The 15,000-nt window shown below is 36.5% G+C and overlaps 1 protein-coding gene across 1 annotated transcript in view; it reads right to left on the reverse strand.

Annotated features, from left to right (window-relative positions):
- Positions 1–15,000, reverse strand: part of LOC106877431 (Golgi-associated plant pathogenesis-related protein 1) — a 140,045-nt gene that overhangs the window by 178 nt on the left and 124,867 nt on the right. Inside the window, exons 4-6 of the mRNA XM_052975382.2 lie at positions 12,210–12,371; positions 9,554–9,676; positions 1–416 (exon numbers count right to left, since the gene is read on the reverse strand). The exon at positions 1–416 is cut by the window's left edge and continues 178 nt beyond it. Of these exons, the coding sequence (XP_052831342.1) occupies positions 250–416; positions 9,554–9,676; positions 12,210–12,371 (452 nt within the window). The 3' untranslated portion in view covers positions 1–249. The remainder of the gene's footprint in view (positions 417–9,553; positions 9,677–12,209; positions 12,372–15,000) is intronic.

Consider the following 15,000-nt stretch of genomic DNA (forward strand, 5'->3'; position numbering starts at 1 on the left):
CATATATTTATATTTATGGGGTAAAAAAAAAACTTTAAACACTCACACACTTATACGTATATTCACAAATACCGTTTCACGCATAAACACACGCTTATTTCTCTTTATCTGACTGTCTGACTGTCTGACTATATGTCTCTCTCTCTATCTCTATCTCTCTCTCACACACACACACGCACACACTCTTACTCACTCACTCACTCACTCACTCACTCACTCACACATACATACACACAAACACACCCAGAGTTATTTAGGCGGTGGTATGTTTTTTCGAAATTCTCCTGGTAAATTGTTGTTACCAGGAGGACGGTACTGTATAACTACAACATATTGGTCCTTTTTCTTCATTTTAGCAAGCCCCACACCAAACTCCGTTGTACTTCTCCACAACATCTGACTGAAATGCTGGCAACCTGTGAAAATAGACAGAGAAAGACAAACGACTTTTGAAAATATGAAGTAGCTTCGTTTCTGAGAAAACTAGTAAAACAAGTAATCGTCTGCCAAAGCAGACGACAACTAGTTTATACAATAGAAACAAACGGAAGTTCTGAAAGTGAAATAAATCATTTTAAATTATTAGAGGTGATTTGAGAATATCATAAAATTTTCACATTTATTCATGTATAATATTGTATTATATTTCCTTGGTGTGTCTTTCTTCACTACTTTTTTTACTCAGGACGAAGTATAGGTTTGCCGAGAAAAGCGTGTAGCTGCAAAATATGTCTTAAGTTGTTTCCCCTGGTTACCGAAATCTTTATGATGGAGATTATGCAAATATATTTCTGCATGTATGATTTTTTTTCTTTGAGTTAAATCTAACTCCTTCTTGAGAGTTCAAACCGGCTGCTGATAAAGCAACAAGACTTTTTGAGTTAAGATTTCAGGGTGTTTGTAAATATGTGGCTTAGTTGGTGGGTGTTATTCACATAAGTATCTCAGAGGGATAATTTCAGGAATGTCTCGCAAATCTTCACTGTGCCTCTAATAGATTGGATTTGGAGAATCCGCGTCAGTTTCTTTTCCAAAAACCGAGTATTTAAAGGTTTTGTGCAAATTTGTTGGTACATAACCTATGATGATAGGTATAAACGAGAATTCACACTCAAGGTACAAATGTATGTATGTATGTATGTATGTATGTATGTGCGTGTGTGTCTGAGTGTGAGTGTGTGTGTGTCTCTGTGTGTCTGTGTCTGTGTGTGTGTGTGTGTGTGTGTGTGTCTCTGTGTTACACTCACAGAGTTTGACCGTCACCAAATATACAACTCACTTGCATATATATATGAGTGTGCTGTGTGCGTATAGACACACACACACACACACACACACACACACACACACACACACACACACACACACACACATATGTGACAATGCATTATGAATAAATGTATAAAATACAGTGATACGTTAAGCTAATCATTTAATTATTAACAACTGAATAGATTCATAAAATAAATCCTAATTAGTATATTGCTATCTAAACACCCAAGCTTCCAAAATAATAAACTAAAATTTGTATAATTGAATAAAAAGCAATTCTGGGAGAAACAGGAAAACGAGGTAAAATACGAAAATATTTAAAGAAACCACTCCAAATCTTATGCAGATAATGTTTATATATTTAATAATGTAATGAAGAAGGGCGGGACTCGTCTGTTTATAACAAAACACAGCTAAAGTCGAGAGAAGAAGGTTCATAAATGAAATAATTATAGAAGTTTATCGCAGAGGGTGGCAAGAATACAGAACGGCGGAAGAAAAATTGTTTTTATTGATAAAGAAGCATGGACTGGAATGTGGACACAGCTGAATATGAGACAGCTGAGAAAGGAGAGACAATATTAACAACTGAGAAAGGAAAGAAAACATGACATTATCAGGATAATAGAAAAGGCAACCAAATTTCCTCTCAACCCACGTCCAATCATTTTTGATAAAATATATAACGTCGTCGTGATTACATTGTTGACTAAAAATAAGACGGGTTTGTCGTGGTTGGAGGCCTTTCTTCATAGGTCTGTTAGATGAGAATTAGTCTGGGACAAAATAACCATAACAACAACAACAATAATGGCAACAGCAACATCTAGGATGTTACTCGGTGGAAATAGGAATATTCTTCCTTCGTGACAAGACTGGTAAATATGAAGAAAAAATAATTGCATGTCTCGGGTAAGTTCTGCTCCAAAAAGCAGAAACAGCGGGGGTTTATAAACCTTCATTTTGCACAAGACCAGAGATAAACGACAGGAAACTAAGTTTAAAATATAAACATATGAAAAGAGAGATTGCTTAAGTGGATAGTAAATACCAAGATACAATTGACCACATTGTAACAAATATACTCAGCCTTGGCCAAGCCAGAACAACATGCATGTATATGCATACAGACATAACTGTATGCGCGCGCATGCGTGTGTTTGTCTGTCTGTCGTCGTGTTTAATTAATTGCATGTTAATCACTACAAAATCTGGGAAGATAAGCATATGTTAATAAAGGAAGTCAAAGAAGCCTTTTAAAGCAGAAGGCCACAGTGAATTAAGTGGAATCTTTAATATGGCGTTATTTAAAATATATTTATATGGCGGTGAGCTGGCAAGATTGTCAGCACGCCGGGCAAAATGCTTAGCAGCATTTCGTTGGTCTTTACGTTTCAAGTTCAAAACCGACGAGGTCAACTTTTTCCTCTCGTCCTTTCGGGGTCGATAAAATAAGTAGTAGTTGAAGACTGGGGTCGATGTGATCGACTTCCTCACTGCCCCGAACTTGCTGTCCTTGTTCCAAAATTTGAAATCGATATTAAAAATACATTCATTAAATATACTGCAAAACTACTTATTTTTGTCTTTCACGTGTTTCAAATCACTGGCCTGTGACCATGCTGAGGCATCGCCTTGAAGTATTATTACTAGAACAAATCGACCACAATCTGATACTTATTTTATCAGTCAGTTTTGCCGAGCCGCTAAGTTACGGAGAGAAATAAACCAATACCAGATGTCAAGCGCTGGTGGTGCTGGTGTTGGTGCTGGTGATGGTGGTGAACACACACACACACACACACACACACATACACACTACGGGCTTCTTTCAGTTCCGCCTACCAAATCCACTGAAAAGGTTCGAGGCTATAGTAGAAGACACTTGCCTAAGGTGCCACCCAGTGGGACTGAACCCAAAAACAACGTGGTTACAAAGCGAACTTCTTACCATACAGTTAAGCCTGTGCCTACAGTTAAAATATAATTATAAATATAAAAGTAAAAATTTAAAATGTTATTATTTAAAAAAAATTATTAGTATTATAATATATTTAGTAATACATAACCAACAAAAAAATGCTATTTAATAATGCAAAACGCAGACGTCTTCCAGAAGGTCACACAGAAGGGACATTATTGATAACACTAAGGTTAAGGTTGAAGATTCCTTATGGGGAAGTCTGGGTTTTGCATTAAAAGATAGTACTTTCTGTAGGTTATGTATTATTAAATATATTCTACTGAACATAAATACCTTAAAAATAATTACATTTTACTTTCTTACTTTAATATTTGTGACCATATAAGGCGGTGAGCTGGCAGAATCGTAGGCATTTCGTCTGTCTTTACATTATGGATTCAAATGCCGCCGGGGTTGACTTTGCCTTTCATCCTCTTAGGGTCGATAAAATAAGTACCAGTCGATCACTGGGGTTAATTTAATCGAATTAACTCTCCCCTAAATTGCTGGAAAGACAGCATATTTGAAGCAAATGCAGCAAATTGGCCCAGAGAGAATACAAGAGAAGGCATAACAATGTCATTAGAATGGTTCACAGGGAACTATGTGACAAGTTTGAATTGAAAAAAAGCGAGAAAATGGGATATGGTAGAAAATGACGAAGCGAAGACATTTTGGGACTTCATAATCCAATGTGATCATGGAATCGAACATCAGAAACCCGATTTATGCTGGTAGACATGTGGAAAATCGTGCCTGATCATGGATACTGCTTGCTCTGGGCACAGCAGAATCATCGTAAAAACAGAAAGAAAACTGTCGCGAAGAGAGGATTAAATCTGTCGTCTATGAAAACATTGTGTAATTTTTTTTTTTTTTTTTGTCTTTGGTCAGTAAGTGTTATCTCCTATATACTTCTAGAAATCTATTCCCTTCTATCTATCCCCTTTAAACTTTGCTTTTGTGACCTGGATGGACATCAATGTTTTGAAACTGAACTATTTTCCATTTCATTTCAAACAGATTCAGCGCTGAGATACTGAAGCAGAAATATCATCAAAGTAAATATTCTGCTCAATACCACAAATTTACTTGTCAGTTGCTTGACCATAACCACTTGACCATAACCACTTGACCGTGTTCCTTAGTGGCAGACAATATGTGCATCTTCGATCATGAGCAGAAGTAGTGAGGAAGCATTATAGCCACGTACTGAGAGAGATTCTTTGGGGTTTGAATAAATGTAACAAAAGCAAAGTTTGTTGGAAATATTCGCCATTTTCTATACTTTTTAGGGGTAAGCAAATAGGAAATAACAGTTGCTAAACAAAAACTAAAATCGTGTTACACAGTGTAATTGCTCCGTACCCCAGGTAAAGAGAACAATGAAATTAGATGTTAGTCGGAAAAGATTGACATGAAAATGAAAATAGAGCACACCCAGAAAACGGGATTTGGCAAGTGCTAAGAGTCTCCGGAAAATTCTCGAGACTTGAAAAGAAAGCATCACCTTAGTTCACGGGAAGTGAAGAGCTGATATATTCATGACAGACCTCCAGCAACAAGCTGAGCATGGTAGTAGTAGTAGTAGTAGTAGTGGTGGTGGTGGTGGTGGTGGTGGTGGTGGTGGTGGTGGTGGTAATAGTAGTAGTAGTAGTAGTTGTAGTAATTAATATGGTTTCAAATTTTAGTACAAGGCCAGCAATTTTAGGGGAGGGGTAAGTCTATTATATCGTTCCCCACATTCAATATTCCAAACATGTAGTATTTTAATGCACTTGCATCTGTGTCAGAAGAACAAAATGCATAGAGCATTTGTGGGATGTACACTGTTTACATTAAGGCGCAGGTGTGGCTGTGTGGTAAGAAGGCTGCTTCCCAACCACTTGATCCCGGGTTCAGTCCGACTGCGTGGCACCATGGATAAGTATCTTCTACTATAGCCTTGGGCCGACCAAAGCTTTCGGAGTGAATTTGGTAGACGGAAACTTAAAGAAGCCCGTTGTATATATCGATCTATGTGTGTGTGTGTGTGTGTGTGTGTGTGTGTGTGTGTGTTTGTGTGTGTGTGTGTGTGTGTGTATGTGTGTATGCGTGTGTGCTTGTCCCCACCACCACCGCTTCACAATCGGTGTTGGTGTGTTTACGTCCCTGTAACTTATCGGTTCGGCAAAAGATGTCGATAAAATAAGCACGAGGTCTTAAATAAAATAAGTACTGGGATCAATACGTTCGACTGAAAATTCTTCAAGGCGGTGCCCCAGCATGGCTGCAGTCTAATGACTGAAACAAGTGAAAGACAACTATAGCGGTGGCCTCCTCTTGCTTGTTGTTGCTGTCACAACGTTTCGGTTGTTATACCCCACTGACTTCTTCAGGTGTCACGTAATCCTTTCATGGAATTGAACTCAGCACCTCTTGGTGAATGCACTACTTTAGCCAACGCCTTTATCCACTACGCTATTCCCTTTTAAGGCTTCTAAACCTCCACTGATGTCTATATCGGATCCATACTCACTGGATATACAATTCTATATTTCTGAGATGTCACAAAACACCTGAAGAAGGCTGGAGCATACAACAGCCGAAACGTAGTGAATTCAACAACCAAGATGAGGACACCAGTCCGATTAATATAAATAGTATACATGATAAAAATTCCTCATCTCAGACATATAGAATTGTATACCATTTGTGGTACTTTAGCAAAGAAAAAGATCGGCAGTTAACTTAAAGCTGACGCGAAGTTCTCTACATGGCTGCTTCATGAGCAAGAAACAGCAGCCAATTTTCCTTCAACTTACACCGATCTGTTACAAAAATGATGGACAGATTGGATAGTGTAATCGTCAATACACTGTATCCGAAGAAAAAAGACAGGATGGTCATGGCTGGAACATGACTATATCAAGTTACAAATTCTGGTTCTGATTATATTTACATCTAGTTGGTCTCACATAAACCGTTATCCTAGTAAAGTACAAGAAAATATAGTTGACTGTTCTCTAGAAGAGCCAGAAACAGTTTTTTTCTTCGTTCAACCATAATCTACAGCTATTTCTTCATTATAGTTCTGTTTTTGTTTCAATTAAGTAAACTGTAGCATTTATTTCTACGATATATCAACTAACAAGAATATATTCTTTATATCTTTATACAAATAAGTCTTTCTGTTTATTTTCATTATTTATAAACTGTAAACGTATTAAATGCTATTTTAGAAGTTAGAAGATTATTTAAGTTTAAACTTAATGCAGAAAGCAGATTCGTTAAACTTATTCGTCATATTTGTAAATATAAGTTTGTATATCTTTTGTCATATTTGTAAATAGATGTTTGTTAAAAGTGCGTTCGCGCATGCGTGTGTGTGTGTGTGTGTGTGTGTGTGTGTGTGTGTGTGTGTGTGTGTGTGTGTGTGTGTGTGTGTGTGTGTGTGTGTGTGTGTGTGTGCGTGTGTGTAATCGAACCAGTCTGACTCCGAAATTAGGTACATGATAATGAATATATTCGTTATCCATGTTTCATCTTCAATATATTTCATTACAGTTTAAATCTTTTCTGAGTTTGACTCTGACCATCACCCAATCAAACTTGTAATATCGACGCTTCTTTATTAGATACTAGCAGAAACACCCGGCGTTGCCCGGGTTAAAGAGAATAATGAAATCTAAAAACGCCGTCTAGACTACGCAACCCTCAACTGTTAGTAGCTACGATATCATATTTCTACATTAATAACTCTCCAATCCATGCCAGCATGGGACATAGATATTAAGTGGAATGCTAGAAGAAAGTTTTCAACTCATATGTATATAAAGTAAATACACGTAATTCAGAAACACGTTTTTGTGTATCTTATTTCGTAACCAAACAAACAGGTACAGATTATAAATAATGAAAGGCCAATTTTGGTGATTCATTTGACAGAGGTAGTAGAGAGACAATGCGATGATAAATCTGAGGTTGGATCTTGAAAGTTTGGATGAATGCTGCCTCAGTTAAATCTCTTGTGGTTCCAAATGATGTCATCTGTAGTACAGCGTCGTATTGTCTAATTTTGTTTTGCAAATGTTAGGAATCTTGGTCAGTTGATGATAACAGTTTCTTCAATAGCTCTGGAGGTTGGGGATTGTGGAATTGTTGGGAATGTTTTTAACTTTGGTGTTATATGTATTGCTTGAATTTCTTTGACATATGAAATATATGTATTTTCACTGGGTTTGTAAAAGAGAGTTGTGTAGCTCTCGAGTTTTAGGGATTCACACAGACACACAGACAGACAGACACACATTCTCATCTTTATATATAGAGATATATATATACACACACACGCACCCAAACACACGTATATATATGTATATCAATATAAATATATGAAAGTCAATGAAGTTTCGTAAAAGAAGGCGATCATGTACATATTTTCTTGCTGTTGTGATTATAACACCTCGTTGTAAACAATGCTCCTTGTTTTCCCTTGTGGAGCATATGCAAATAGGTTTTTTTTTGCTGCCAACCCTTGAGCAGCCAACATCCAGTTGTCCATGTGAGAAGCGGGGCTCTTCCAAGAGAAGACCAGCTACAAACAGTGCTCATCTGTTATGTTCGGGTTAAAATTTCATCAACATCAAAAATATATGAATTTTCATGGGAGTTATGGCCGTTATGCATAGAATATAATTTCCAAATTGCAGACAAAATTTACAATCGATAAACGTCTTAGAATAACTAGTCTCTCTTCTGGGAAGGCCTTGAAATCAATGTTACCAACTGGGGACTATGTGTGTCGCAGTGATAATAAAAAGACTCAAAGGAGGTCTGCAACGAAATAATTTTACTCAATACTTTGCAAGTGAATCAGTGGAGGCAAAGATGCGTCTCATTTACTTGACAATTTATACATCACATTGCAGAAATCACAATGTAAGTATATCTGAAAGGGTAGTCTTACACTGTTGTACCGTTGAATTACAAATAATGCTCATCTGTTATGTTCGGGTTAAAATTTCATCAACATCAAAAATATATGGATTTTCATGGGAGTTATGGCCGTTATGCATAGAATGTAATTTCCAAATTTCATAAAGATCCATTCAGTACTTTTGACGTAGTTTTGGATAAGAAAACAAATGACTAATGTGTGTGTTTGTGTCCATGTGTATGTGTGTGATGGGTGTATATATGTATAGATATCTGTATGTATGTATATATATGTATATATGTGTGTACATATTACATGTACATCTATATATACATCTACACATATGTATACATATACATGTATGCATATATATCTATACATATACTTGTACATATACATCTATATATATATACATATACATCTCTCTCTTTCTCTCTCTCTGAAAGTATCTGTCATTACAGTATTGAAATGTGATTGTTTCAGTTAGTGGAATAGTTTCATTTTTAAAGTGAAAGTATTTGACATGAGTGTTTTTGTTTCACTTTTGACACGTAATACTTAAATAGTGGAGGAGATATTATGTTGCCGTGGGCTCGAACTCTGCAAGAAGTTAAAAAATGTTTTTGACTAAAACACAACTGGAACCCTAAGTAAGGCATGTGTAAAATTTGAATGAAATTGGTTGCGTAGTTCTCGAGTTTTAGGGATACACACACACACACACACACACACAGACAGACACACATTCTCATTTTTATATATATAAATGACTGTTGATATTACTATAATCTGAATAATTATTAAATGTATTGATATTTTTAACCTTGTAGAGTTTCCATTAAGGTGATATTTTTTATTTGTGTGCGTGTGTGATGGTGTATGCGATATTTCTCTTACGTTGTTTTTAAATTTGACCTGTATATTTTGTTTGTTAACCTTTAATACACTCATGCAATATAATCTGACACCCGACAAGATTTAACATTACACAGAAATGGATGGTGTATACTGTAAGATTAATATCTTAATTAAAAGAATATACAATCTATATTTCGTAAGCATTGAGTCTTATTGAACTGTGGTCTGTTTGATTTATTTTAATCGTAAATTACACAGAAATTTAATTAAATGAATGTGTAGGTGAGTGTGAGTTGTGTCTATATGCGCGTGCGTGTATCTATGTCTGCATATATATATTATGGTAAAAACTGGTAAATTCCGTATGGTATTTACTCTCCAAAGCAAGACAGCTTTCTAAATAGAATGTTACTTATATCAATCGCTATTTAAATCAAACACAAAGCAGAACTAAGCTGAAATGACTAGACTAATGTCCACCCTTACTCCCACACACGCTAATTTATAGGAAAAACTAAAGAGCGTTTCTAACTCGTTCCTACCTTTCCGCCATTGAGGTTTATCGAAATCATAGTGGTGAATTTCTTCATACCATTTCTTCACCAATTCTTTGCCTGAAGGTGTTTTACCGTTTAACTCCAACAGACCAATATTTTCACCAACACCTGTTAAAATACAATAATATAACAATAACGATAACAACAACAATAACAACAACAACAACAACAACAGCAGAAACAACAACAGCAATAAAAAAAATAATGATACCTCCTACTACAGACACAAGGCAGGAAATTTGGGGGCAGGGGTGGTTGATTTCATCGACCCCAGTTTGTATCTATTTTATTGACCTCGAAAGGATAAAACGAAAAGTCGATCTCGGCGGAATTTTAATTCAAAACGTAAAACCGTAAGAAATGCTGTTGAGCATTTTATCCGGTATGTTAATGATTCAGCTGGCTTGTCAGCTTGATAATATCTGCATTTGTTCTAGGCACATGGACAACAGCTTTCATGAGACGGGGTTAAATCGATATGATTCAACCCAGAACTGGTAATATTTTCATGACTACTGAATGAAAAGCAAAATTGACTTAGGCCGAATTTGAACTCACAACAATAAAGATCCACAACTAATATGTGCATGTGTGTATATGTGTATATGTGTGTATACACACACACATACACACACAAACACACACACACGTTTATATTTGTATTATATACACGTATACTCTTTTACTCGTTTCAGCCATGTGGCTGCCTTCATGCTGCAGCACCACCGTGGTCCTTCTGATTTCCTCAGTCTGGGGTGCTTCACATTACCACTGTTGTATGTGCTTCTATCCCAGCTGTTGTCCCATTTGGTGTATAAGGGAATTTGATTCCGCTGCCCTCGTCTGTACCTCATGTCGGGGTGTTGCTTCATCCGGTATTGTGGAGAGGAGGTACAGAAAAACAAAAGACGAAGACGTGTATAAACAACAAACAGGTGTATTAGTTTGACGCACGGGAAGGTGTGAAAGTCTTTTATGTTTCGAGCCTATGGTCTTCAACAGAAAGGATCACGAGGAAATAAACAGAGAGAATAAAAAAAACATTTGGAGTTCGCGGTCAATCAATTGTGTGTGTGTGTATATATATATATATGTGTGTGTGTGTGTGTGTGTGTGTGTGTGTGTGTGCCATTGATAACGAATAAAAAGCTGGAAACATCGATGTCTGGGAATCTGACACGTGCCAGCACTGGACACATAGGGTGTTTATACATTTCTTTTTTTTATTCTTTTTTTTTTACCACAAGACAAAATTTTCTCCTCCATGGTTAACTGCAGGGAATTTGCCGTTAGAAGTTGAAATATGTCACAAACATATTTTAACTAAGCTAAAGTTTGCATATGTATGTATGCATGTATGTATGTATGTATGTATGTATGTATATATGTATATATATATATATATATATATATATATATACATACATACATACATACATACATATATATATATATATATATATATATATATATATGTATATATATATATATATATATATGATTAGCTTAAAAGCCGCCCGATAGGTCCTGTGGTGGGCTTTTCATTGGACCTTGGGCCCAACAATGACACTTCATGCATTGAGTACATATTAAATTTTATTAAACTTGACCAATATTTTTCAAGTAATGAACAATTTTCATCAAAATAATGATATAATTTGTCGACTTGGAACTTATTGCGAAGCTCCATGATAAGCAACATTTTTTGTCTCCCCGTTCTGGGGTCAGTACAATTTTTTTCTGTCTAAACTCTCTCTCTCTCTCTCTCTCTCTCTCTCTCTCTCACTGTTGATTGTTTTCAACCATCATCATTACCAGTACCATCGCCACCACAACTGCCATACATACACCATTCAGACTTCTGACGCCACCACCATCATCAATACCTTTGAGTTCGCCGCCTTCTCCTCCATTATCACCACTGTCTTTCACATCTCTTACTATCACCATTGTCCCTGACTGCTTCAGCAGTCTAGGACAATGGTTTTTGTTACCCTGAATGAAAAAGTCCTTAAAGGAAAACGTTTTGCAGCTGTGAAAGAAGAGAAGAAAAAGCCGACGGAAGCGTTAAAGCATCACTTCGCAAGGGTTCCAGAACTGCTTCAAACAGTGGAAAACGCATCTGGACCGATGCATTGCTTAAAATGGAGAATACTTTGAAGACGATAAAAGTGTAAACATTTAAAACTAAGTGAATAAAATAACATTGCAAAATTCTGAAAGGCTACCTGGGAAACTTGAAACCAGATCCCTGCAGACATGACAGGCGTTTTACCATTGGACCAATGTAGTCCCTCGAATTTCTCCATTTCTCTACCCATTTTACAAACTTTCTCTTTAACAACGAGAATTTTGTTGTTGACATCATAAGAATTTATTAAAATCGAGAGAACGAGAAATAATTGCTTTTTGGAACAGCAGACGTCAAAGCAGATAAAGCATGTAAATATTGGATTATAACTATATTGTTTTTGAAAGCCAACTAGTCATGTCTTTGTAGAGAGACAAGGAATTGCCCCCAGTGACAGGTTCTGTACTCGATCGTACGAACCTCTTTATTGCAGTAAGCAAAGTCAGACGATGACATGGTGTCGTGATATTCTTTCCCTAGATCCCCAAATCACTTGTAGAATATACTTACCAGAGGTTTCACTATACTGAATGTAACCTTTCTCTCCGATATAATCAGCCCAAGACTGAGCATCTCGGCATAATTCCACCGAAGTTACCATCTCTGGGCAGCCATGATTTTGCCTGTAACAGTTCTGAGCTTCCAGAACATCTTGTTGGAATTTTATTGAAGCTGCAATAGAGACAAATAAGTTAGGATATTAAACTGGTTCAAACGTTTCGTTATATATACAAGGGTCATAGGGTACTGTTTTTTTTTAACTCTAGGTCAGTTTTGGTCAATCTAAGCTATTATCAAAATCATTTAAAAAATAATTATTATTAAATGTTACGTTTATGTATTTGATTTGCAAGATTTCTGCCGTGAAACTGTGTTGAAACAGGTATTGTTACATTTCGGGATGGTCAGACACTTAGGATGAAGAGTTACTGAGGAGGTCACGGGATGTGTGACGAAAGATTTTTGACAAAGGACACCAAGATAAGAGTAATAATAAAGGTGAAGAACGAGTATATAGTGCGTGTGGTCATTGGGCAAAAAAATGACCATCCTGAAATCTAACAATATTACTAAATGACTACATCATCTACATACATACATACATACATACATACATACATACATACATACATGTATGCATACATGCATGCGTAGATACATACATACATACATACATACATACATGCTTACATACATACATACATATATACATACATACGTATGTATACAAGAATAAGGATACATATAAATGTATGTATACATATCATGGACATGTGTGTGTATGTATGTATGTATGTTGGTCGGAGTCAGCTAACATTGCGCATTATAAACATATTGAATTCTAACTCGTTATTGGTGTTGCTACAGCATAATGGAATAATGTATCTATCCACCCATCTATCTATCTATCTATCTATCTATCTATCTATCTATCTATCTATCTATCTATCTATCTATCTATCTATCTATCTGTTTGTCTTTCTGTTTGTGCGTATATATTGTTTTCCTATCACTCTCTCTCTCTCTCTCTCTCTCTCTCTCTCTCTCTCTCTCTCCCTCCCTCTGCATATATACATACCCCACCCACACCCACACACACACAAGTACTTTAATGGCTCTGTATGTGTGTTTCTGCTTTCTTTGCTCGACAATCTCGTCTTACATAACTGATGTAACAATTTCCTGTCTATTTGTTGTAATCGTGCCTGCACTGTGCACTCACTGCATAGTAGTTTAACATTTCAAGTGCATAACTGCAAGATAAGCACCATCAATTGCAACATATTCATTGCTGCATTGTGAAGCAGTCACTTATATTCTTCACCACCACCAACACCGCCACTATCACCTCCGCCACCACCATCACCACCATCATTTTATTTGCAAAGAGCTAATGAGAGAGCCTCTATGTGATTACTTAATCTGCTAGAAATAGCAGCTACATCATCGACACTTCAATTATTCCTTAACATCTTGCAATGGGATGGACACAGACTCATTGTTTGACGTAGTCCTAGATACATAATGCTCAAGGAAAGAGCGAGACGGTCAAGCCTGAAGACGATCAAGCCTGGATAGGGCTGACGCGAGATTAAACAACTAAATTTGCGACCTGTCATGTGACAGGTTAGAAAAAAAAGCTAAATCTTCTTCAAATCTTACCCTGTCTTCTTAAAAAAATAAGCAAGGAGGCACAACAACTGGAACCAGAACCAAGACAACTTCGTCATCAACAGAATGAAGCAAACTTTTGCATACATGTGGCTCTTTTCGATGAAACGAATCGTAATGTTGAGTGCTTTGCAAAAATTATGGGCGCTGTTCACAATTCTTATGTTCCTTCCTTATAAGGTTATTCTAGATGACAAAAAGAGCCAAATCCTTCAACTCATTCCAAACAAGTTCTCGTTGCACATTGAAATTCGAGAGTCTGAACTGGAAGCGTCTGATGATGAGCCGAGTCTTCAATATACTACAGAAAGCCATACAGCTGTGCTATTCTGGTATTCTGGTATTATTTCTAAAGCTCTCAACGAGAGGCATTCAGTAACAGTACTCTAGAGTAAAGATTATTTGCCAACATAATGTAGCAGTCCTGGTTAGGACGAATGTTACCGTCATTTAGTCCCAGGAAACACCATCTCCAGCTGGCTATACGACACATTATCTGTGCCTTTATATTCAAACATGGGAGTTTAGCGTCCCCACTCAGTACAAAACAATATCTGCGTTTCTAGGTTATTTCCCTTCCTCAGCACAGAATAACTGCTCCGCTAGAAATGGCGCTGCTAAACTCTTGTTCGAAATATATAATTTTCAACGTGACAGACAATCACTTATCTAATAAATAGAAAATTCTTTATTTCTATTATTATTTGTTGAAAAATAATCTTTACTCTAGAGTACTGTTATTGAATATCTCGTTGAGAGATTTAGAAATAATAATTAAGGCCAACACGAACGAGTGAACATATTCAGTTACAGTCGAGGCACTCTAAACTTAATCTGCCAGGTGGGAGAGCGGACAAAAGTCGTTTGTATGTAGTCTAGTAGCTAAAGTTAGGTTGTTAGCTGTGTAGATTCTTCATGTTAAGTAGCAGAATGAGTTTTGTGTGTGAATAGTTATTTGTTTATATACTCTATTAAAGTTTTTTAAGTCTTGGTTTTTATTTTCTATGAATGTATTTTCTTTGTTTATCCGTGCTTCATGTGTGATATTCACTGCACAAAGGGGGAAGATCTGGAATTTGTGGGACTTATTTTATGCACATATATTTATGTGTCCACTCAGTGGAATCTG

Source organism: Octopus bimaculoides, chromosome 21 (assembly GCF_046866305.1).
Source record: "Octopus bimaculoides isolate indiv1 chromosome 21, ASM4686630v1, whole genome shotgun sequence".
In the NCBI taxonomy this organism is placed as follows: Eukaryota; Metazoa; Mollusca; class Cephalopoda; order Octopoda; family Octopodidae; genus Octopus; species Octopus bimaculoides.